The 27,128-nt window shown below is 35.9% G+C and overlaps 1 protein-coding gene across 1 annotated transcript in view; it reads left to right on the forward strand.

Annotated features, from left to right (window-relative positions):
• Positions 1-27,128, forward strand: part of Cfap44 (cilia and flagella associated protein 44) — a 149,417-nt gene that overhangs the window by 37,776 nt on the left and 84,513 nt on the right. The window contains 6 exon segments of the mRNA XM_047563118.1: positions 1,830-1,944; positions 5,057-5,221; positions 22,647-22,802; positions 23,118-23,165; positions 23,748-23,847; positions 24,405-24,499. Of these exon segments, the coding sequence (XP_047419074.1) occupies positions 1,830-1,944; positions 5,057-5,221; positions 22,647-22,802; positions 23,118-23,165; positions 23,748-23,847; positions 24,405-24,499 (679 nt within the window).

Raw genomic sequence — 27,128 nt, forward strand, 5'->3', positions numbered from 1 at the left:
CTGGAGACATTTTTGCTATTGTTAAAATTAGGATAATTTCCAAATGCATGTTTCAAAAATGAACTAGTAGTGTATCTTTTCTAATTAGATGTGTGGAATTTTATTTCCAGGAAAGCACAGATGAAAGAAAGGCTTTAAATTCAGCCTGCTGTCGTCTTATCGGCTTCATCTCCAAAAAGAGTTTGAATAGTGTTTTAATAACTAATTTTGGAATATTGTTTTCAAATTCATATTGAGCTTTCATACTATTAAATTTCTTGTTTGTAGCTACTCAGTTTTCACCTGTAGAATAAGCATTATAACAGTTTCTATTATTCCTGACAGGGGACCCTCAGTACTAAATGTAGAACTTAATCTTGATCTCAGGTTGCTGGCTCCAATTCCATGCTCTTTTCACTATGTCATGCCCTGGTCTGTTTTCCTTGGAATGATTTTATCCTTCTCTATTTTCATTCCATCCTGTCCCATGCATTTAACAACCTTCTACCATTACCCCAGAGCTGCCCATAATCCGATTCCCAGTGTCTCTATTTTTGGGGAGGTGGGTAACAGGGATTGAACCCAGAGAAACTTAACCACCGAGCCATGTCCCCAGGCCTTTTTTGTATTTTATTTAGAGACATGGTCTAGCTGAGTTGCTTAGGGCCTTGCTGAATTGCTGAGGCTGGCTTTGAACTCGAGATCCTCCTCCCTCAGTTTCCCGAGCCACTGGGATTACAGGCATGGGTCAAGACGCCCAGCCCCAGTGTGTCTTTAAGAGAAAGACGTATTTATCTATCTCAAATTCCTCTTGTCCCAAATTTATACCTAGTCTTATATTATTAACCAGTTAGAAATTCAGAATAATTGAACAGATTCTTAAATGTAATCTTGGAAATTCTGAAGAAACTCTGCTGACAATAGGTCAAAATTTTCTTCTCATTTAGTGAAGTGAGTATTTTGTATGCATTGAATCTTTGGGAAAAGACAAATATTGAATAATTAACTTCATGTGTTATATGAAATAAAAAGAATACATGGAAGTTTATGATGAGGGGAACTACCATACCTTTGGAAATATTGGTCATCTGGACTTTTGGTTTTGTATTACTGGATTGTTGATACTTTCCATTTTCTGCTTTATATCTAGTTGGTTAGGCCAGATTCTTTTTGTTAATCTTTAGCATTCTGATTGTCCATTTGTTTAAATTATTAATAAGAAAATGTCAGTATTAATTAACATGTATTGATTGCACTAAGAGTTTTTCCATAGTTTTTTAAGGTAGGTGTTACTAATACTCTCATTTTATACACAAGAAAATAAAGGCACACTATCATCAAGGAAATCATTCAGAGTCATACAACTAGTAAGTGAGATTGGATCTAAATTTTTATATCTTCTAGAACATTACTGTCCACTAGAACTTTCTGCCAGGTCAGAATGTTCTGTGCTGCCTCATTCAGGAGCCACCAGCCATATGTAGTTATTGAGCACTTGAAATTGACTGAACTGACTAAAACACTGAATTCTTAATTTTATTTAATGTTAATTACTTTAACTCTTAAGTTCAAATGATTAGTTGTGGTTGGTGGCTACTGTATCAAATGACACAGCTCAAAATATGAGCTCCGTGAAGACAGACCGTTTTTTCTGTTTTGCTTATTGCTAAATTCCTATTGCCTAGAGCTTTGCTTAACAGGTAGTAGATATTTCTTACATATTAATTAGATGAATAAATGGAATAATGTATGTGACTATAAAATATGTAAGTATTATAATCATATTAAAATAAAAATAAGTAAAACATATTTGAGATAGATTTGATCTCGTCATTCTTGTTTGTGTGCAGGTTTTGGGAAATGGCTTATACATTCACTGGGCTCAAGTTGCAGGGATCGCTAGGTCGATTTGGGAAAACAACCACTACTGATATTGAAGGCTACATCGAGCTCCCAGATGGGAAGGTCAGTACAGCCATTGTTATACAATAATAAAATTGTGTTTTGAAGTACACATCAGAAAGCACACATACATGAAAACACATCATATATATTAATAAGTTCTGTCAATTTCAACAACAGATATTATGATTGTCAATGTAATGAACATTTAATGTTGCTTTTCAGATTATTAATTGTAATAAAAATATTTTCTGAAAATATCATAATCCGAAGTATGATAAATATTTGCAAAATATTATATAAAGTATCTAAGCACTTTTGTATATTAACACAGTGCCATACTTGTTAATTTTAATTGTAGTGTATAGTACTTGCTTTTTTCCTGTTTTCTTTGCCATGATGCTCCAAGAGGACTTACTGGGTCAAAGATTACATACACTCTTACAACTTATGTTTTTATGGTCAGATTATTAGTCAGGAAGATCAAGCTGCCTGATAGGGACATCTGTAGCACTGTAATTCAATCTGTTAATTTACTCTTTAATATTGTTTGTTCATTTCCTCTCTTCCTTTTACAAAACTTATGGGTTTGTTTCCTAAAATGATAGCTAATTAGGACCAGTTCTCCATTAATATTTTATCTGATTTCTGAGTAGAATGAGTTACAGTACTCCATGTGATTATTTCAGTTATAAATAAATGCCAGCATACAAATACTACTCTATCCTTAAGAAACCAAATGGTCTAGGCATCTACCAAATGGAACAGTCTCAATTCAAAAGCATTGTGTATAAAATAAAATGAAAATGCTGGTTGAAGTGTATACCCAAACTTATAAGATGATCTTAGATCAACCTACCTTCAAATTGTGAATACTGTAAGGATTAAGATAAAGATCAGTACAACCCTTGTTAAGGACATGGTAAAAAATACATCTCTCTCTAAAAGGTTCAGTAGAGTTTGTATAGATGTGAGGGATAAATAAACCATTTAAAATGACAAAGTCACAAAAGGAAATGTTCAGGGTTAGGAATAAATGTCAGATATTTAGAGGGCAGAAAGGAATAAGACATTCATACTGGGAAAGAGTACAAATGCTGAGCTGAGAAGGATGATTGGATCTTAGTGTACTGGGAGTTTAACAGTGAAGCAGAACTATTGTATGTTGGCAAAGTAGTGTTATAAATGAAAGAAGGAATGGACACATTTGTTAATAAGATGGGTTACAGGAAGGGAAATTGGGAGTCAAAGAGATGAGCTAGGAAGGAAGCTGTTACTATCATCTAAAAAGAGATGACAAGGGCCTCAACTTCTCAGGACCAATAAAAAGTAAAGCTAGGTAACTTTTGAAAGGAATGCCTCATAGGTTTTGGTGACCTTTAGTGGCTTTAGTTATGGAGCAGTTGAGTTTGCAGAAGTAAAATAGTGGTCACTAGAGGCTAGGAAAAAGAAGGGAAGCAGGAAATAGAGAGTGGTTGGACAACGGGCAGCAAAACACAATTATAGTAAAGAAATAAGTTGTACTGTTCTATGGCACAATAAGTTGACCATAGTTCACAACAATTTATTATATGTTTTATAAAGAACTAGCTAAGAGGAGTTCAAAACTTCCCAACACAAAGAAATGACAAATGATTTAGGATAATGAAATGCTAATTACCCCAATATGATCATTACTCATCATGTACATGTATTGAATTATCACACTGTACCCCATAAATATGTACAATTATTTTGTGTCAAGTAAAAAATACTGTAGAGAAAAAGAAGAAAACAAGTCTAAAGACCCTACTACAAGTGACTCAGGCTTAATACTAGGTTATACAGGCAAGTAGGTAAAAATCCTGGGTAAAATCATCAGTTCCTCCAGTTGAGGGGGACTTGGGAGTGGAGAACCCTTGAGCTGGCAGGCAAAAATAAGGCCAGAGCCTGCCCCCCCACCAGAGGGTATTATAGGGAACATCAGTCTTCCCATAAACTCTATGAAAATGCAAACTTTCTAGTCAAAGTCCTCTGTATCTAGAAATTCTTTTGGGTGATTCCCAGCAAATACTTCTGGATTAAAAGTTCCAAGGAGTCCTAGAAAAAAGCAAACTCATTTGACTCCTTACTACAGGATCTCCCTTCTGAGGCAGTGTGGAGGTCCTCTCTGCCATGTCCTGCATGGAGGAGGAAAGGGTTAACTGCCGAGGGAGGATGTTGTCTATTATCCAAAAAACTTATCTACTCAATAAACACACAGAGCCCATACTCTTTTCATATGAGGGGGCATGATGGGTGTGGCCATACCAGTGCTGGCCTCTTACAACAACATGGAGTCACCCAACTCTCCTTTATTTATAATATACAGGTAAAGGGGGCAAGAACCGGGAGGAGCTTCTTCTGGGATGGACAGGATAGGGTGGAGTTGGGGCAGCCATTCTCTCAGGGAAACTGTACAGGGAGCTGTCTGATTCTGCTAGATAAGGATGGCTTCCCACACACAAAACCTTTATTTTATTTGTTTATGTGGTGCTAAGGATTGAACCCAGTGCATCACACATTTGAGGTAAGCACTCTACCACTGAGCTAAAACCCCAGCCCCAGTTCATATGTGTCCCAGCATTAAATAACTTAACAAATGTCAAGTGCACAAGTAGTGGGAATGATGATTTAATAAATTAATTTGAAGTGGTTCCAGATATTATCTTTGTTTGAAATTGGATACTGTTATGCTATAATCTGCTCAGTTCAGTAACAGCCTCAGAATTTATCTAACATCTTAAAGTTTGATGGCATTGTACTTAAAATGTAGATCTCACCTATCAAGGACTTTAAATACATCTCTCTAATTTTTGACCAAGTAATTCTACTCTTGGATTAGACAGTTAAGAGATATACAAAGAAATCTACATATATACATATATGAAAAATTGCCAATAACATACATCCTAATCACAGTGATGTAAAACTATTCATAATGCTAGAAAGATATACATCAAAATGTGATTAGGGGTTGTGTCTGGGATAAGTGGCTTTTCATTTCTGTATTTTCTTATTTTTCCATACTCAACCATTTAACTTTCATAATCAAGAAAAATCATCTTTAAAAAATAACTGTCACCTACTATTCTAGACATAAATGTATACATTCATCTGTTTCAGTGACATCTCTTTCCTTCTGCACACCTGCCAGGTGCTCTCAGGTACAGAATGGGGCAACCTGCTGCTTTGGGAAGGCAGCCTCATCAAAGTGGAGCTCTGTCGAACTGGAATGAAGTCTTGTCACCATGGTTCCATTAACCAGATAATGCTGGATGAGGGAGAAGTTATTACTGCTGGGTCAGATGGGTGTATTAGGGTAAGTTTTCTTGATACTTGGGCAGTCACACCCATGCCTAAAACTTGCAGATAACATTAGTAGTTTTTGCAGGGTGGTGTTGATGGCATAGTGGTACACGTACCTTTCAGGTGGTTTTGTCAGATTTTCATTTCTCATAAAGGTTATGTGGTAAAGGAAATTAGTTGTCATTTATTCCCAAGACCAACTCATTCTAAACAAAGCTCCTCACATGGGGAATATTTGCATTCTTGTCAAAATTAATTTCTGTATCTTAGCACTGAAACTCTCTGAAGGGACCTTTGGTCTTTTTGGTTCAGTTGTTGAAATAATAGTTTTAGAAAATGAATGGCCATATCCTTCCAAAATGCTTAGTATGAATGTGTCACTTTCTGGAAACAAAAGTGATAAACTTTGCTATCTTTTACTGAGAATAACAATTAGAAATACACTTGCTGAACTGATGGGGTCTGCCTGTGGAAACTGCTCTCCTTGCTCCTAACACCAAAGGAATTTGCCTGCTTTCACTTGTGGTTGCGATTCTGCTCAAAGCCTGGGTTAAACTGGAACGTTGCATCTAAGTTCCCATTCGCCCAGTCAGGCACCATCTGTGAATATGCACCTTCCTCTTGCTAGCCAATGTGTACTTTTGTGATTTGCATTTGGTACATATTCTTTCTGGGGCCTTTCCTAAGAAAGTGATAGTATTCTCTTGGACATTCTTTAAGAAGTATTATCAGAAATAAGATTACAATTTAAGATGTAGTGTGCTGGAAAGCAGTGTGGAAATTCCTCAGAAAACTATGAAATGAACCACCACATGACCCAGCTATCCTTCTCCTCAGTATATATCCAAAAGAACTCAAAGAAGCATAGTACAGTGATACAGCCACCTCAATGTTTATAGCAGCCCAATTCACAATAGTCAAATTGTGGAATCAATCGAATGCCTGTAAGTAGATGAAAGGATTAAGAAAATGTGGTGTATATGCACAAAGCAGATTTACTCAGCCACAAAGAAGAATGAAATAATGACATTAGCTGGTAAATGGATGGAAATGGAGAAAATCATGCTAAGTGAAATAAGCTCAGACTCAGAAAATCAAAGGCCAAATGTTTTCTCTCATATATGGAAGCTAGAGCAGAAAAATCAAAGGCCAAATGTTTTCTCTCATATATGGAAGCTAGAGCAGAAAAAGGGAAAGAAGATGGAGGGTGTCAAATATCATAAAGATACAAGAAAGATGAGTGGAGTAGATATGGGAGAATGAGAGGGAAGAAGGAAGGGAAAGGGGAAAATAAATGGAATAAATTTAGTGAAGTCATGCTATATTTATACATAAGCATGCAAAAGAGAATTTCATTTTTATGTTTATATAGAAGAAAGGAAGTTTAATAGAGTAGAGGAGAGAGAATAGCGGGAAGGAAGAGAGGAGGAAAACAGTGTGAATGGGACTTGCAATCAAATTCCTCCCATGTATGATTTTGTCAAAACAAACCCAAGTACCATGTATAATTATGATGTGCCAACAAAATTTTTAAAAAAATACAATTATCTGATCCTTTACAAAAGCACCAAAATCATGGAGGAAAGACAGTCTTTTTCACAAATGATGCTGGGAAAACTGGACATTCATATGTGGAAGAATGAAACTAGGTCTCTATATCTCATCCTGCAAAAAAGTCAACTCAAACATGGATCAGACTTAAGAATAAGACCAGAAATTTTACAACTGTTAGAAGAAAACAAAGGGAAATGCTTCAATATATAGATGCAGGTAACAACTTCCTCAAAAGAATTCCTATAGCTCAGGAAATAATACCAAGAATCAACAAATAGGATTATATCAAATTAAAAAAGCTTCTAGAACAAAGGAAACAAGAAATGTGAAGAGTCTATAGAATGGGAGAGAATCTTTGCCAGCTACACTCTGAAAAAGAATTAATATCCAGAATACATAATGAACTCAAAAAACTTTATACCTAAAACCAAATAACACAGTAAATTGGTGAATGAAGTAACTCTAACCTTCTCAAAAAAATGTACAAATGGCCAGAATGTATATGAAAAAATAATGTTTAACATCTTTAGTTATTAGGGAAGTGCAATAAAAATTACACTGATAATTTCATCTCACTCTAGTAAGAATGGCAATCGTCAAGAATACAAATAGCATAAATTGCTGGCAAGGATGTGGGGAAAAAGGAACCCTTATACACGTTGGTGGGAATGTAAATGAAATTAATACAGCCACAATGGAAATCAGTTTGGAGGATTCTCAAAACCACCATATGATCCAGCTATACTACTCCTCAGTTCTTCTGAAAATGAATTATATCATAATACTATAGTGAAACATACAACCCATGTTGATAACAATTTACAATAGCCAAACTATGGACCCACTGACAGGTGTCTGTCAACAGATGAATTAAAAAGAAAATGTAACATATATACACAGTGGAGTTTTATTCAGCCATAAAGGAAAGTTAAATTACGTCAAATGCAGGAAAATGGATTGAACTTGAGAACATTGTGTTAAGCAAAATAAGTCAGACTCAGAAGATCATGGTCATATGTGGAAGCTAGAGAGAAAAAAAGGAAAAAAGTGATCTCAAGAAAATGGAAGGGAGACCAATAGGGCAGAAAAAGGTGAAAAGAGAGAGGGAAGGAAGGAGGGAAAGGGGATGTACTGGTGAATGAAACTGACCAAATTATGTGCAGGTTCAAATATGCCATAATGATATATTCATATGATAATTATGGTATAATAGAGTAAAAATGTTCTTGCTTGGCAAACTACAAAAGAAAGAAAGGGAGGAAGGAAGGATGGAAGGAAGGAAGGATGGATAGAAGGAAGGAATAAAGAAAAGAGAGAGAAGAAATAGTGTGACTACTCTGTTGATGTCTATTAAGCTTACCTATCTAGGGTATGGTTTAAGCCAAATTTCCCTCATTGTGTGTTCTTACATTGGCTATTTGAACCCAAGTATACATTTTTATATTGACCTCATTAAAATTAATCTTCATAGATTTCACACATTGCTCTGAGGACCCATATGTCTTTGTCGTATCACGTATTCACTATCCTTCTATGATAGATGTCATCCCAAAATATCAAAAAACCAAATGAGAGAAGATCTCAAGAGAAAAGAAGTTAAACATTTCACAAAGGATTCCTTTGTAGATACCATTAATTTCCTTTCCCCCACTATTACTACTGTCTTTCCTATTCCTATCTGCTTTCCCTTCCCTTCATTCCCCTTTGTCTAATCCACTGAACTTTTATTCTTCTCCTTCCAGCGCTTGTTGTGTAATAGCATCTGCATATCAAAGAGAACATTTGACCTTTGGCTTTCTGAGATTGGCTTATTTCTCTTAACATGTTAGTCTCCAGATCCATCCATTTAGACTAAAGTCATTCATTTTTATGACTGAGTAATATTCCATTATTCATATATACCACATTTTCTTTATTTGTTCATCTGTTGAAGGGAACCTAGGTTGGTTCTATAGTTATTGTGAATTGAGCTGCTATAAACATTGATGTGTCTGTTTCACTGTAGTATGCTGATTTTAAGTCCTTTGAGTATATACTGAGGAGTGGGATAACTGGGTCAAATGGTGGTTCCATTCCAAGTTTTCTTAGGAATCTCCATACTGCTTTCCTAATGGTTGCACCACTTTGCAGTACCACTAGCTATGTATGAATGTACCTTTTTTCCCCACATCCTTGCCAGTATTTATTATTGCTTGTATTCTTGATGATTGCCATTCTGACTAAAGTGAGATGCAATCTCAGTTACTTTTGATTTTCATTTCTCTAATTGTTAGAGATGTTGGACATTTTTTCATATGTTTGTTGGTTGATTGTATATCTTCTGTGAAGTATCTGATCAGTTCTTTAGCCCATTTATTGATTGGGTCATTTGTTTTTTTGGTGTTTTTTTTTTTTTTCAGTTCTTTATATATCCTGGAAATTAATGCTCTATCTAAGGTGCAGGTGGCAAAGATTTTCTCATTCTGTAGGCTCTCTTCACTCTTGATTGTTTCCATTTCTGTGAAGAAGCTTTTTAGTTGGATATCATTCCATTTATTGATTCTTGATTTTACTTCTTATGTTTTAGAAGTCTTGTTGAGGAAGTTGTTTCCTAAGTAGACATGATGGAGAGAGTTAGGCCTACATTTTCTTCTAGTAGGAACAGGGTCTCTGATCTAATGCCTAGTTCCTTGATCCACCTTGAAGTGTGTGCAGGGTGAGAGATAGGGATCAGATTTCAATCTGCCACATATGAATTTCCAGTTTTCCCAACACCATTTGTTGAAGAGGCTGTCTTTTCTCCAATGTGTGTTTATGGTGCTTTTGTTTAGTATGAGATAACTATATTTTATGTGGGTTTGTCTCTGTGTCTTCTCTTCTGTTCTATTGGTATTAATGTCTGTTTTGGTGCCAATACCATGCCATTTTTTTCCCCCATAGCTCTGTAGTATAATTCAGGGTCTGGTATTGTGATGCCTTCTGCTTCACTTTTCTCACTGAGGATTGCTTTGGCTATTCTGGGCCTCTTATTTTTCCAAATGAATTTAATGACAGCTTTTTCTATTTCTATAAAGAATGTCATTGGAACCTTAATAGGAATGGCATTAAATCTGTATAGTGCTTGTGGTAGTATGACCATTTTGACAATATTGATTCTGCCTGTCCAAGAGCATGGGAGAGCTTTCCATCTTCTAAGGTCTTCTTCCATTTCTTTCTTTAATTTTCTGAATGTTCTATAGTTTTTATTGTAGAGCTCTTTCACCTATTTTGTTAGATTTATTCCCAAGTATTTTATTGAGGAGGATTGGTGTTAGTTCTTCTTTGAAGGTATGGTAAAATGTGGCTGAGAATTCATCTGGTCCTGAGCTTTTCTTTCTTGGTAGGTTTTTGATGGCACCTTCAATTTCAGTGCTTGAAATTGATGTGTTTAAAATTTCAATGTCCTCCTGATTCAATTTGGGCAGGTCATATGTCTTTAGAATTTTGTCAATGCCTTCAATATTTTCTACTTTACTAGAGTGTAAATTTTCAAAATAGTTTCTGATTATTGTCTGTATTTCAGTAGTGTCTGTTGTGATATTTCCTTTTTCATCATGAATCTTAGTAATTGAGTTTTCTCTCTCTCTTCATTAGCTTGGCTAAGGGTTCATGACATTTTTTTCAAAGAACAAACTTTTTGTTTTGTCAATTTTTTGGATCATTTCTTTTGTTTCAATTTCTTTGATTTCAGCTCTGATTTTAATTATCTCCTGTCTTCTGCTCTTGGTGTTGTTTTATTCTTCTGTTTCTAGGACTTTGAGATGTAATGGTTATTTATTTGCTTACTTTTTATTCTTTTAATGAATGAGCTCAATGCAGTGAACTTCCCTCTTAGCACTGCCTTCATAGTGTCCCAGAGATTTTGATATGTTGTATCACTATTCTCATTTACATCTAAGTATTTTTTAATTTCATCCTTGATTTCTTCTGTTATCTATTTGTCATTCAATAATGTATTATTTAGTCTCTAGATGTTAGAGCAGCTTCTGGGTTTTTTTGTTTGTTTGTTTTTTTAGGGGGCTGGGGGTACTGGGGATTGAACTCAGGGGCACTCAACCACTGAGCCACATCCCCAGTCCAATTTTGTATCTTATTTAGAGACAGGGTCTCATTAAGTTGTCTAGTGTCTCACTGTTGCTGAGGCTGGCTTTGAACTCTCAACCCTCCTGTCTCAGCTTACCATTCTGTTGGGATTACAGGCATAATTCACTGCACCCGGCACTTCTGCTTTTTATTTTCATTGATTTCTAATTTCATTCCATTATGATCTGATAGAATGCAAGGTATTGCCTCTATTTTTTTGTATTTGATAAGAGTTTCTGTGTGGCATAAGATATGGTCTATTTCAGAGATAAATCCCTGTGTTGCTGAGAAGAAAGTGTATTCAGTCATTGTTGTATGAAATATTCTATATATGTCTGTTAAGTCTAAATTATTAATTGTATTTTTTTAGTTTTATAGCTTCTTTATTTAGTTTTGTTTGAAGGATCTATCCCATGGTGACAGAGATGTGTTAAAGTCACCTACTATTATTGTGTTGTGGTGAATTTGATGAAACTGAGAAGGGTTTGTTGGATGTATGTAACCATTTCATTGTTTGGGGCATAAATATTTACAATTGTTATGAGTTGTTGATGTATCATTCCTTTAAGTTGTATGAAATGTCCTTCTTTGTCCCTTCTGATTAACTTTGCCTTGAAGCCCACTTTATCTGACATAAAGATAGAAAAGCCTGCTTGTTTATCTGTTCCATATGAATGATATGTTTTTTCCATCAGTCTGTGGATGTTTTTGCCTATGAAGTGAGTCATATTGTTTGGTTTTGTTTTTTAATCCAATCTGCCAGTCTGTGTCTTTCAATTGATGAAATTAGGTCACTTACTTTCAATCTTATTATTGAGATATGATTTTTATTTCCTGTCATATTCATTTATCTTTGGGTTTTAATTTGAATTATTTTCTCCTTTGATTGACTATTCTTCTAGTGTAGTTCCTCTCTTTGTTGGTTTTCACTTTTGTTTTTAATTTTTTCTTCACAAACTATTTTACTGAGTATGTTTTGTAGAACAGGCTTTCTAGTTGTGAATTCTTTTAACTCTTGTTTATCATGGAAGGATTTTATTTCATTGTCAATTCTGAAGCTTGATTTTGCTGGGTATAGTATTCTTGGCTGGCATCCATTTTCTTTCAAAGGTTGATATATATTGTTCCAAGACCTAGCTTTGAGGGTCTGGGTTGAGAAATCAGCTGAGATCTAGATTGATATCCATCTAAATGTGACTTATCATTTTTCTCTGGCAGCCTTTAAAATTCTATTATTCTGTATGTTAGGCATTTTCATACTAATGTGCCTTGGTGCCTTGAGTATGTCTTAATTTTGTATATTTGGTGTCCTATAAGCCTCCTGTATCTGATTTTCCAGTTCATTCTTTAGGTTTGGGAAATTTTCTGATATTATTTCACTGGAAAGACTGTACATTCCTTTGTTTTTTATCTCCAAGACTTCATCTATTCCAATAAATATTAAATTTGTTTTTTCATGTTGTCCCACTTTCTTGGAAGTTCTATTCATGGTCTCTTAACATCTTTTCTCCATGGTCAACTTTATTTTCAAGATTATATATTTTGTGTTCATTTTCTGAAGTTATGTTTTCCAAGTGGTCTAGTCTATTGGTAATGCTTCTCATTGACTTTTTAATTTGGTTTATTGATTTCTTCCTTTTGAAGATTTTTGTTTGATTTCTTATCAGGATCTCTATCTCTTTATTGAATTGATGTTTTACTTCCTATATTTTCTCTCTGATATCACTCCTTACATTGTCCTTTACCTCAGAGATTAGATTAACTATGTACTTTCTAAATTATTCTGACATTTCTTCCACTGTAGTGGTGATGGACTCTGATATGAGGTATTTTAGTTGGTTTGGGATGATTTGTTCCCTTACTTTTTCATGTTGTTTCTATGGATCTGAGGCAGTAGAATTTCTACCCAGTAGACTTTTAGTGTCCCTGAAGGTTCCAGTACCTCACTGTTTAGGAGGAGAAAAATATTAGAACAACCAAGGCAAACAATATACATCATTAAACCAAATAGTTCCTGCTATGATGTCCACAAAGTTGTGACAATAAACAGAAATGATATGATCAGTTATTGCCTACAATAAAAACATTAAGTTTTCAAAATGGTTTATAATTTCAAAAGGTGGACAGGGAGAGAATAGAAGTGGTGCATGATGTGATGATTATGAGGGAGGAAGAGAGAGGATAGAAGTGAAAAATTAAAGGAAGAATGAAAGAGAAAGCAATAGAGATTGACTGTTAGCAAAAGAAAAGAGAGAAAGAGATTTGAGGGAAGCAAATAAGTGAGAGAAAAAAATATATAAAGTAAAAATTTAAAAAATTAAAAATGAATACAAAACAAAACTGAAATATAATACTCAAACTTCCTAGTCCTCAAAAAACTGAACCATGAAGAATAACTGATTTTGAAAATGCTAGAAATAAGAAAAAAAACCCAAATATATGTATAAATGTCCATGAATCATTAAGGTCACAAGCAGAGTAAAGAAAAAAGGAAAAAAAAAAAAAAAAAAAAAAAAAAAAAACTCCATGAAAAGTTAAAGAATTGTTTCTGTTGGAGTCCAAAAGATTCTCAGCTTCCCTTCTCAGCAGTTAGGTGGAGTTGTCTGGTATATGATGCTTGCTCCACCCTCGGGGTGGGGTTGCTAGAGTGAGAGGTAATCTTATACCTATAAGGTGAACTCCTCCTGGGTGGAGGGGTTAGGCTTAGATAGGCTCCAGGTTTTTCAATGGATGCCATTTGGTCTGGAGATTCTAAATCAGTACACCTCCAGGACCCAGCAATTGCTGGTCCATGCTGGAAGTTTGCACACCAAGATCTCCCCTGGGTTCCATTTTTGTGGTGGAGGAACCAATTCTTAGTCCATTATGTCAACTGCAGACCCCAAAGTTCCTGGTCTGGGGTTCAATCTCCAAATTCAGTTTCTTCCACCCCCTTTCAAATTCCGAGCCAGGCACACCTCTCCCAGCTGGTCCTACAAGCAACTGGATTAGAGGGGGAAGGGTAGAGCCTTGTGGGTTTCCATGACCAGTTGTCCCTTGTGTAAACTTCTCTTCACATTTGATTTTCTCCTGGTCACTTAGACACACTCTATTTTATGCAGTGCCAGGCCTGTATTTCAGTTCAAACTCAGGTTTACCAGAATTCAACTCCCTGAGCTGCAGGTCCCTGTGCTGTGGCTGTAGAATGGTTTCTTCCTCTGTCCTCTGCACACCACTGGGAGAGATGTGGTTTCTTTCCCATTGAAGGCTATTGTGCTGCATGTCTTTCAGTTTAGTTGGGCAGTGTCTTTGATCTCTAAACTCTTTGTACCCAGATACACCTCAGTCCTCCTAAAAATGTGGGTTCTTTTAATTCCCATATCCCTCCACTATGCTTGAGGAGGGACTGCTCTGGCTCGTCCCTCCAGCTGCAGCAGCAACTGTGGCACTGGAGATTTATTTGTTATTTTATTATATCTTATCTCCTGAGTCTCTGGTTGCTTTGAGTGTCCAGTATTAAATTCCAAAAAAGTTCTCCTCCCCTTTTTTGGTACCAGGGATTAAACCTAGGGACATTTACCACAGAGCCATGTCCCAGCCTTCTTAAGTATTTTATTTAGAGACAGGATCTTCCTGAGTTGCTAAGTGCCTTGCTAAGTTGCCAAGACTGGCTTTGAACTCATAATCCTCCTGCCTCAGGCCCCCCCTTTTTTATTGGATTACCCATTTTGCAGAGAAGCTGCCTGTCTGCCTTCTTGGTTTCATGCCATGGAGCAGCCAGGAAAGTGATCTGCTCTATTTTACCATCTTTTTTTTTTTAAAGTTTTTAATTTGATTTGTTCTAATTTGTTGTATATGACAGTAGAATGCATTTATACATTTTGATAGATCATACATAGAGTATAATCTCTCATTTTTCTGATTATACATATTGCAGGATCACATCAGTCATGCAGTCATATGTGTACATGAGGTAATAATGTCTGTTTCACTCTACTATCATTCCTTCCCCCATACCCCTACCCTTCCCTTAATTCCCCTCTACCTAATATAAAGTAACTCTATCCTTCCCTAGCCACACCTCCCCCTTATTGTGAACTAGCATCCACATATCAGAGAAAACATTTGACCTTTGGTTTTTGGGTTTGGCTTATTTCATTTAGCATGATATTCTCTAACTCCATCCATTTACCAGCAAATGCCAGAATTTCGTTCTTCTTTAAAGCGGAGTAATATTCCATTGTGTGTGTGTGTGTGTGTGTGTGTGTGTGTATGTGTATCACATTTTCTTTATCCATTTATCTGTTAAAGGGAACCTAGGTTGGTTCCATAGCTTAGTTATTGTGAATTGAGTTGTTATAAACATTGATGTGGCTGTGTCACTGTAGTATGCTGATTTTAAGTTCTTTGGGTATAAACCAGGGAATGGGATAACTTGGTCAAATGGTTGTTTCATTCCAAGCTTTCTTAGAAATCTCCATAATGCTTTCCATAATGGTTGCACCACTTTGCATTCCCACCAGCAATGTATGAGTGAACCTTTTCCCCCACATCCTCACCAACATTTATTGTTGCTTATATTCTTGATAATTGCCATTCTGATTGGAGCAAGATGAAATCTTAGAGTAGTTTGGATTTTCATTTCTCTAATTGCTAGAGATGTTGAACACTTTTTCATTTATTTGTTGATTGTATATCTTCTGATACACACTGTTGTATATCAGTATCACTTCGGTTTCTTAGCTTATTTATTGATTAGGTTATTTGTTTTTTGGTTTTGAGTTTTTTGAGTTCTTTATATATCCTGGAGATTAATGCTTTATCTGAGGTGCATGTGGCAAAGATTTTCTCCCAATCTATAAACTCTCTTCACATTGATTATTTCTTTTGCTGAAAAGAATTTTTTTAGTTTGAGTCCATCCCATTTATTGATTTTTGATTTAACTTCTTGTACTTTAGGGGTCTTGTTAAGGAAGTCAGGTCCTAGGCAGATATGGTGAAGATTTAGGCCTACTTTTTCTTCTAGTAGTCACAAGATATCTGTTCTAGTGCCTAAGTCTTTGATCCACAGTGAGTTTAGTTTTGTGCAGGGTGAAAGATAAAGGTTTAATTTCATTTTGTTATATGTGGCTTTCCAGTTTTCCCAGCACCATTTGTTGAATAATCTTTTCTTCAGTGAATTTTTTTTTTTTTGGCACCTTTGTCTAGTATGAGATACTGGTTTTTATGTGAGTTTGTCTCTGTGTCTTCTATTCTGTACCTTTGGTCTACATGTCTGTTTTGGTACCAATATCAAGCTTTTTTTATTGCTATAGCTCTGAAGTATAGTTTGATGTCTGGTATTGTGATGCTTCCTGCTTCACTTTTCTTGCTAAGGATTGCTTTGGCTATTCTGGGTCTCTTATTCTTCTAAATGAATTTCATGATTGCTTTTTCTAGTTCTATGAAGAATTTCATTGGGATTTTAATAGGAATTGCATTAAATTTTATAACACTTTGAGTAGTATGGCCATTTCGACAATACTAATTCTGCGTATCCAGGAGCTTGGGAAGTCTTTCCAACTTATAAGGTCTTCTTCAATTTCTTTTTTTAGTGTTCTGTAGTTTTCATTGTAGAGGCCTTTCACTTCTTTTGTTAGATTTATTCCCAAGTATTTTATTTTTCTTTTTGAGGTGATTGTGAATGGGGTAGTGTTCTTTATGTCTCTTTCAGTGGCTCCATTACTGATGTATAGGAATGCATTTGATTTATGGGATTGATTTTATATCCTGACACTTTGTCAAATTCATATATTAGTTCTAGAAGATTTTTGGTGGAAAGTTTGGATCTTCCAAATATAGAATCATATCATCAGCAAATAGTGATAGTTTGAGTTCTTCTTTAACTATTCGTATACCTTTGATTTCTTTCTTCTAATTGCTCTGGCTTGAGTTTCAAGGACAATGTCGAATAAAAGTGATGAAAGAGGGCATCCTTGTGTTGTTCCAGTTTTTCGAGGGAATGCTTTCAATTTTTCTCCATTTGGAATGATGTTGGCCTTGGGTTAGCATATATGACTTTTACAATGTTGAGATATGGTCCTATTATCCCTATTCTTTTTAGTGTTTTGAATATGAAGGGGTGGTGTATTTTGTCAAATGCTTTTTCTGTACCTATTGAGATGATCATATGATTCTTGTTGTTAAGTCTATTGATGTGATGAATTATGTTTATTGATTTCCATGTGTCGAACCAATCCTGTAACCCTGGGATGAACCCCACTTGATCGAGGTGCACTATCTTTTCTTTTTTTTTTTTTTTTTTTTTTTGTGGTGCAGGGGATTGAACCCAGGGTTTTGTGCTTGGGAGGCAAGCACTCTACCAACTGAGCTATATCCACAGCCTGCACTATCTTTTTAATATGTATTTGTATGCAAGTTGCCAGAACTTTATTGAGAATTTTTGCATCTATGTTCATCAGGGATATTGGTCTGAAGTTTTCTTTTCTTGATGTTTCTTTGTCTGATTTTGCTATCAGGGTGATATTAGCCTCATGGAATTAGTTTGGAAGGGTTCCCTCCTTTTCTATTTCATGGAATAATTTAGGAAGTATTGGTGTTAATTCCTCTTTGAAGGTTTTGTGGAACTCAGCTGAGAATATATCTGGTCCTGGTCTTTTCTTAATTGGTAGGCTTTTAATGGCATTTTTTATTTCATTACTTGAAACTGTTCTGTTTAAATTGTGTATGACCTCCTGATTCAGTTTAGTTAGGTCATATATCTCTAGAAATTTGTCAATGTCTTCAATATTTTCTATTTTATTAGAGTGTAAATTTTCATAATAGTTTCTAATTATCTTCTGTATTTCAGTAGTATCTGTCATGATATTTTCTTTTTCATCACATATTTGAGTAATTTGGATTTTCTCTTTGTTATTTTGACTAGGGTTTTATTAATTTTATTTATTTTTTCAAAGAACCCACTTTTTGTTTTGTTAATTTTTTCAATTGTTTCTTTTGTTTCAATTTCATTGATTTCAGCTCTGATTTTAATTATTTCCTGTCTTCTACTGTTTTGGGTGTTGATTTGTTCTTTTTCTAGGGCTTTGAGATGTAATGTTAGGTCATTTATTTGTTGACTTTTTAGTCTTTTAATAAATGAGCTCAATGCAATGATCTTTCCTCTTAGTACTACCTTCATAGTGTCCCAGAAATTTTGGTATGTTGTATTGGTATTCTCATTTATCTCTATTTTTTAAATTTCATCCTTGATTTCGTCTATTATCCATTCATCATTCAGTAGTGCATTATTTAGTCTCCATGTGTTAAAGTGGCTTCTATTTTTTTATTTTATAGTTGATTTCTAATTTCAGTCCATTGTGATCTGATAGAATGCAGGGTATTATCTCCATTTTTTTGTATTTACTAAGAGTTGCTTTGTGGCATAAGATATGGTCTATTTTACAGAAGGATACTTGTGCTGTTGAGAAAAAAGTGTATTTGCTCATTGATGGATGAAATATTCTATATATGTCTATTAAGTCTAAATTTTTGTGTTATTTAGTTCTATAGTTTATTTAGTTTTTGTTTAGAAGATCTGTCAGTAGTGAGAGAGGTGTGTTAAAGTAACCCAGTATTATTGTGTTGTGGTCTATTTGAGTCTTGAAATTGAGAAGGGTTTGTTTGATGTGTATAAATGCTCCATGGTTTGGAGCATAAATTTTCCAATTGTTGTGTCTTGCTGTTATATAATTCCCTTCTGTAGAATGAAATGATCTTCTTTTTCCCTTCTAATTAACTTTGGCTTGAAGTGCACTTTATCTGATATGAGGATGGAAACCCCTGTTTGTTTATGCAATCCATGTGAGTGATATATATTTTTCCTCATCCTTTCACCTTCAGTCTGAGACTGTCTTTGCTTTTGAGGTGAGTCTCTTGGAGACAGCATATTATTGGGTCTTGTTTTCTAATCCAATCTGCAAGTCTATGTTTTTTGATTGATGAGTTTAGTCCATTAATATTCAAGGTTATTACTGAGATTTGACTTGTATTCCTGGTCATTTTGGTTTATTTCTGGCTTTTAATTTGATTTTGTTTCTCCTCTGACTATTCCTTTAGTGTAGTTCCTCCTTTTGCTGGTTCTCACCTTTTTTTTTTTTACTTCATTCTCATGGAATATTTTGTTGAGAATGTTCCGTAGTGCAGGCTTTCTAGTTGTGAATTGTTTTAACTTTTTTTTTATCATGGAAGATTATTTCATCTTCAAATCTGAAACTTAATTTTGCTGGATATAAAATTCTTGGTTGGCATCCATTTTCTTTCAGAGTTTGAAGTATGTTGTTCCATGACCTCCTAGCTTTGAGGGTTTAGGTTGAGACATCAGTTGAGATCTGAATTGGTTTTCCCCTGTACATAATTTGCTTTTTTTCTCTCATGGTCTTTAAGATTTTATTCGTATATTGTATTTTAGTCATTTTCATTATAATGTGTCTTGGTGTGGGTCTGCTGTAGTTTTGTACATTTGGGGTCCTGTAAGCCTCCTGTATTTGTTTTTCCATTTCATTCTTTAGATTTGGGAAATTTTATGATATTATGTCATTGAAAAGATTTTGTATTCCTTTGGTTTGTATTTCTGCTCCTTTTTCTATCCTGATAACTCTTAAATTTGGTCTTTTCATGTTATTCTATAATTCTTGGATGTTCTATTCATGACTTCTTACCATTTTATCTGCATGGTCAACTTTATTTTCAATATTAAATATTTTTTCTTCATTGTCTGAGGTTCTGTCTTCCAAATGGTTTCGTCTGTTTAATTCCATTAAATTTGTAATTTGATTTATTGATTTCTTCATTTCAAGGATTTCTGTTTGTTTGTTTTTTTTTTCACAATCTTTAACTCTTTTTTGAAGTGATCTTTCACTTGTGTATTTTCTCTTTGATTTCACTCTTTAAACCATCCTTTACTTTGCAGATCAGATTAACTATGTACATTCTAAACTCCTTCTTGGACATTTCTTCTATTGTGTTATCAGTGGCTTCTTGTATTGGGGCATCTTGGTTTGTTTGTGGCATTTTCCCCCTTGTTTTTTCATGTTGCTTGTGTGTTTTCCCATCTAGTTGAATGGAGCTGAGGCAATACAGATTCTACTCTGTAGACCTATATTGTCACTGAAGATTTTCAGTATCCCACTTTTAAAATAGAGAGCAATCTCAACAACACCTAATATACAGCCTCTAATCTAATAGCTCCCAGCAAGGCGTCCACTGCCCTCTCACTATCAACAACAATGATGAATTCAATCACTGTCCACAATAAAAATAGAAAATTTGCCAAACTGATTTGCAATCTCAAATAGTGGACAAAAAAAGAACAGAAACAGTGCAGGACATGGTGTTCGTGAGGGAGAAAGAGAGAAGCCAGAAGCAAAAATCCACAGGAAGAGTAGAAGAGGAACCAACAGAGATTGACTGTTGGGTGGAGAAAAGTTAAAAAGGGAATCCAGGAAGACAGACAAGCGAGAGGAAGAATACATATAAAGAGAAGGAAAAAAATAAAAATATAAGAATATACGGAATATACAGCAGAACTACAAAACACCATGCATATATCACTGTCTTCAACAAACTAATGAACCCCAAACTTCCTACTCCAAATATGGGAGAGAGAGATGCCAGAGAAGAAAAATTAAAATAAAATAAATCTTGATGGAAAACTGAACAACTGTCTCTGCCAGTGTCCAAAAGCTTCTTGGCCCTTTTTCTGACTTCCCACAAGACTGCCTGACCCAGAGAGGCCCTGGAAGACCCAGTCACTGTCTCACCACTCTGGGCCTCAGATGTTCTGAATTCAGTTGTGTTGCAATCCCAAAATCTCAATGTCACTGGAATTTGGAGACAGACCTCCAGCGATGAGCAATCCTGAGAGATAGTAAACCCACACTTCCAGGAGGAAGACCCCAGCTGCAGCCAAACCCATAGGCATCCCAACACTGAAGCTCCAGGTCCTGGCCATTGTCCCCAGACAGGGGCAGCTGTGATCCAAGATGGCGGTGGCAGCAAACCCACCAGCATTCCAAACAAACCCCAGGCTCTAGCCAGTGTCTCAGAATGGATGTGACCCAGTGCAACAAACCTGGAATCTCCCTGGCCATGGACCTCTGGGTTGTGGTGGAAGTGGTGGTAGCAGGAGTTGGTGGCAGCAGGCAGGGGGTCAGCAGCAGCTGCAGACATCAGTGGTGTTGGCAGCAGTCAGGGGACTGTGGCAGCAGCAGTGGCATTGGCAGCGGCTGTGGCTGCGGCAGCAACAGCACCCAGAGAGGAGACCTCCAGGTGACCTCCAGGGAGTGGCAGTGGCTTTGGTGGCAGCAGTGGCAGCAGTGTAGGTGGCAGCCGGGTGTCTGAGGCAGCGTCCAGGGTAGCAGACCTCCAGGGGACGGAGACTGTGGACAGTGTCAACAGCAGCCACCGCACCTGGAGATAAGACCTCCTATTACGGCATCTTGAAAACCCTCATTTCTAAACTTGTTTCCCTTTTCAAAACCTACTCTCATACCTTCAGTTCTTCAAACTGTAAATCTCTACCTCTTATCCTGTAGGAAAAACCCATCCTAATGACCATCGATTTGTCTGCTCCTAGAATCTAGCCTTTTCTACCCAACCAAGCTAATCCATGGGACCATAACAATCTTCCAGGAGTTACTTTCCTGAAGTTTGGGTCTAGGATAACATGGCAGAGTATATGAACAGATCTGTCTGGGGCCAGGGTTGGCTTTTAACAGAAAACTTCTGAGTCTCTGCCATCCAGGGTGAAGTGAGACAGTGCTCCTTCATCCTTCCTGTGGTATTCTGGACTCTTCTCCCAAGGAGAAACTATCCTTATCTGAGATTATAGAGTATAAATTAGTTTTACAGAAGAGAAACATTTTTTTTTAAAAAGTTTTTTATTGGCTCATAATAATTTTAGAGAGTAATGGATTTCATTGTGACATTTCTTACTTGCACATCACATAATAATTTGATCGATTTCATTCCCCAGTACCTCCTATTGCCCTCTCTTTTTCTTCCCCTTGACCACATTCTTCTACCCTACAGGTCTCACTTCTATTTTTATGAGTTTCCCCCCACCTTTTTAAAAAATTTTTATCTTTCTTCTCTTTAGCATTCACATGTGAGAGAAAACATGTGACTCTTGACTTCCTCAGTTTGACTTATTTCATGTAGCATGATGCTCTCCTGTTCCATCATTTTTCTGCTGATAGCATAATTTTGTTCTTTTTTATGGTTGAATGAAACTCCATTGGGTTTATGTACACCACATTTTCTTTAAGGAATGGAAACATTTTTTAATGGAGCCATCATTTAAATCTTTTAATGGAGCCATCATTTAAATCAGTTTATAATTAAGATAGTACTTGAATCACTAAGCAAAAGAGTATATTTCCCCTTCCAGGGGCCTTGTGGTATATGTAAAACAAGGCTCACTAAAATGTCTTGCTGAAAAACGGAATCATTTACTTTTTATGGACACTTTTTAAAAAGAAAGACCTAATAGAAACCTTCCAATATAGCTCCTTTTAGATAAATTAAAATTCTTATGTAAGATAGTACTTTCTCACTAATCTCTATACATACAAAAGTATAATAAAATGACTTTTTGTACCTCAGTTCAGAATAAAATCCCAGAGGTCAGGTTTTCGTGGTATTGTAATTACTCCTACTCATTGTTAATTTTCATGAAACAAAAATTACTTTTGCGTAAAGTTATAACTTCTGGCTTAGAAATTAAGGAAACTACTGATTGACTCTTTTCTTATTAATTTTACAAGATATGGGACTTCGAGACAATCGACACTGCTGATATTATAGATGATACTGGATTACTGGAGATTGAGCCTATTAATGAACTTCAAGTAGATAAGAATGTCAATCTCTTTTCTCTGATAAAAATAAATACACCTGGATATAACTTGTGGTTGGCTCAGGTAAGTTGCATTGTTCTCTCTGGGGTTTTAAAAGTTACCAGGACATAAAATTAAAAGAGTAGTATAATTGATCATCTAGACTAGATGTCCTTTTAACTATAAGTATTATGAGATTACTTTGCTTATTGTGTGATTGTATTCTAAAGTATATACAAGTTGCTGTTATTAAATGCCAATCACATTTTATAATATATGTAAGCTTTTGATATTATTGTTTGTCCTTACTTTAACTAAAGCATAGGAGGAAAGTTTTTTAATTTGATGAAAAGTTCAAAATTAAAAAAATATAACACATTTAAGTGCTTAATTTTTTAGGATTCCAATGGAGCCATATGGAAGCTTGACCTTAGTTTTTCCAATATTGTAAGTTGCCCATTTCTCTCCTACCTTATATAGTAAAAATCTTTGTTATTCATTGAAAGATACCTTATATTTCTCAAATTTGATCATTATTTCAATAAAAAATCTAATAAAATATAAAATACTCTTGGAGAATTCTCTTTCTCTCTTGTTATGATTTTTACATTAAAAAAAAGATGTCTCATAGCCAAATTTGTCCAAAAAGTAGCAAAGACAAAGCCTAGCATTATACAGTATACATTTTGTAAATATGTGGGATTTTCATTTATATTATGTCATGTGATGCTCACAGATACCTTCTTTAGTAGGCAGGTAGTAGTCATCATTTCATTTGATGGAAAAGGCAACTGGCATTTGAAATAACTTACGTAAAATCACACAGTCATTAGAACAAAACCAGGACTCCATCTGGTTTTCCTAATTTCAAAGTACAGTGCTCTTTCTAACTGGTTATAATTTTTCTCATTTCTATCCAAATAAAATCAGACATGCGTAAAAGAATTCTATTTGCATTGCTATAAACCTGACCTTAACTTCTACGACACCCTGTCTTTGGCATCTACTAAGCTGTTTGTCTGTCCTCAGACCCATGATCCAGAATGCCTCTTCTCCTTCCACTCTGAAGCTATTGAAGCCGTGGCTACTTCCCCTCTCACTTACCTCATGGCCACGACTGCCTTGGACTGTAAGTGGGAACTCTTAATGAAAATGTATCTGGTCTTATTTTGTTTTCAGTGTAACTTTTTATATGTGTTTGATTGAAAACATTTGAGAATTTGCCTTTGGGAAAAATTTCCCCCTTTGGGAATGCAAGTGAGGTAGGTTGCTGGGGAGGGGAGAGGGTACAAAAGTTATTGTGAGAAATTAAAATAAAAACACAAGCTCTTGAAAGTTCCTGAAAATGCTATTTATTTTGATATGATCCACATTCATGCGCTTCCGGGTCTTTCCATCACCTTTCTTCTTGTTGGTTTTATGGCAAATTGATGTGGACTGTCCAAGGTGAAACCACTCCATCAGGCAGCCATCTGTTGTCTTCTTTACTATTAAGTTTATGAACTACCTGCATGAGGGTGGACAAGGAAATTTTTTAATAATGAAAGAAGGGTTTTTGAATTACCACTTTATTTAGTTATTTATTAAATCTCCTGTTATAATACTCAACATGTGAAAAGTGAGCCAAGATTATTTAAAGAAATATTCTGTGTATAATCTGTTTCTTTTAAAACTATCTCTCTATAGGTTCTGTTCGAATCTATGATTTTGCTAGCAAAAATTCTTTGGCTCAGATGAAATTCAAACAAGGAGGTACTGCCCTCACCTGGGTACCCCGAATAGTAAGTTTGCTATTATAATGAACTTCTACCATATTCCATTACTAAATACATCATTGCAATTTTGTGGGAAGACAGGTAGTTCTGACTCAGAATTTTAGAGAAGAATAAAAGTGTTGTTAGTTTATTTTACTCAGAACATGAGGGAAATCATATCATGATTTCACTATTTTTATAGGGTTGGTCCTACTTTGAATGAAAATGGTATTTTTATGCCAACTGCAAATTAGTAACAGTTCTATGTGGTGAGGTGTATCCACCTGCCTTTGATTTCATTCATCCTATTAATAATTCTAGACTGTCTACAATGTGCCAGGCTTTGTTCTAGGTTCTGGGAATAAAATAGTGAACCAAAAGATAAAAATACTTGCCTTCGTGAACTTTTAGTCTTTAGTGGGAGGGAGGCAGAGACAGATTATACACCAAATAATAAGTAAAGTACATGCTCTCTTATATGACAACAACTATGGGGAAAATATTGCCAGGGATAGGGAGTTATTACAGTTATCTACCACTGTGGGATAATACCCCAAAATGTGAGGTCATAAAATAATACTTGTTTTAATTTGCTTACATGCTGTTTGGATTGGAAATTCACACAGGTGACAGCAGGGACGTACTGTCTTACTTCTGAGTCCAAGGTCTCATCTGGGAGGATTTGATGGGGCCTGGAATAATCTACAGGCTTCTTGATCACAAGGTTGGCACCTGGGTTGGATGAATTGAAGACTGGACTAAGCTGAGATTGTCACAGGAGGATTTTCCTAATAGTCTGTCCGTGTGACTTACACTTCATCACAGCCTGGGAGCCTCATGGGACTCACTCACATTTATTTATTTATTTATTTGTTTGCACTAGGGATTAACCCAGCATAGTTTACACTGAGCTACATCCCCAGCCCTTTTTATTTTTTACTTTAAGACAAGGTCTTTCTAAGTTGGGTTTCACTAATTTGCTGAGACTGCTCTTGAACTTGCAATCCTCCTGTCTCAACCTCCCAAATTTCAGGGATATAGGCATGTACCACCATGCCCACCATAATACACCCTTCTTGCATGGTGACCCAGGGCTCCAAGAGATCATTTTCCAACAAACAAGGCCTTTTATGTTTGAGTCTCAGAAGTCAAAATACTTCTACTATGCTTAGTTGGCTGCAGTGGTCACATAGTCACAAACCCCACCCAGTTTCAAAAGAAGGGGACTTTCAACCTTATCTCTTCATAGGAAGCATGTCAGAGTATTCTCAACCTTGCTTTAAAATGCCATGAAAATATTTTGGACAAACCGGGCATGGTAGCACACACCTGTTATTCCTGAGACTTGGGAAGCTAAGATAGGAGGATTGCAATTTCAAGGCTAGCCTCAGCAACTTACTGAGGCCCTAAGCAATTTAGCAAGACCCTGTCTCAGCAATAAAAATTAAAAAGGGCTGGGGATGTGGCTCAGTGTTAAAGCACACCTGGGTTAAACCCCTGGTATCAAAAAACAAAAAAAAAAAACCAAAAAAAACAAACAAACCATATTTTGGGGAAGGTTTAATCCTTACTCTTTTGGAGTTGAAATCAAAGAGAAAATGTTCCAGTCCCAAGTTAGATAGACAGATGACTAGAATGGAGGGGAATGTCATGATGGTATCAAAATCAGAATAAAGAACTTAGGCCAGTACAATGGTGAGGTTGGAATAAGTTCAAGTGACACAGCACTAGGATTTGTAGGCCTGGTCCACACTTTCCCCCAGCCTATTTATAGAGTCTCTAAATGTAGTCCATGCCCTTGATTTATATATTCAGAAAGTTGTGTGAAGTTCATAGGAGTTTCCTTTTTAACTTTATATCTAAGTAATGATCATACAGATGTTATGCTCAAATTGAAGTTTCTTTTCTGCATATCTACCCCTTTGCCTTCTGGAAGACTTCACATTATTCTTGATGACATGGATCAGACCCACAGTATCTCCTCATGGCTTTCTGTGAACACACCTTCAAGTAGAGCTAGGTCTTCCTTCCTCTGTGAGTTTTCCCCTCTTACATCATTTATTACAGCATGTTAAACTTATTGGCTTTATTGTCTGTCTTTCCTACTAGACTTTTTAGTGTGACCGCCATACCTTATTCCTCTTTGTACCACCAGTGCCTCTACAGTCACTAGTACATTTAGACACTGAGTAAATGTTTGTTGAATGGAGTACAGTTTTCTTATTCCTAATACTCTTATAATTGCCTGGCCTCAGGAATGGTCACGCCACTCTAAAAGATGCCTAGGCTTTTGCCCTTCTCCTCAATGCCCTCCAAGACAGGAGATTTAGTACATACAGACTTTACTGGATTAATATCTCTAGCTCAGAATTTTCCTCTAAGTTGCAGACTAAATGTCATCTCCATTTTGAGATCTTAAGGGCACCTCAAACTCAAAATATCCAAGATGAAATTCATGATCTTCTGCTCAAGCCCAGTCATCCCTCCCTCCACAACATTAGGAACAACAAAACACACACACATACACACACACACACACACATACACACACACACTCCCAGCTCTCTTCCAATATTTTCTGTCTCAGTAAATTCTACTATCAGTCATCCCTGACACCTCTCTCTGCCTTATTCCCCATATCCAGTCATCACCAAAT

The sequence above is a fragment of the Sciurus carolinensis genome, chromosome 9 (assembly GCF_902686445.1).
Source record: "Sciurus carolinensis chromosome 9, mSciCar1.2, whole genome shotgun sequence".
In the NCBI taxonomy this organism is placed as follows: Eukaryota; Metazoa; Chordata; class Mammalia; order Rodentia; family Sciuridae; genus Sciurus; species Sciurus carolinensis.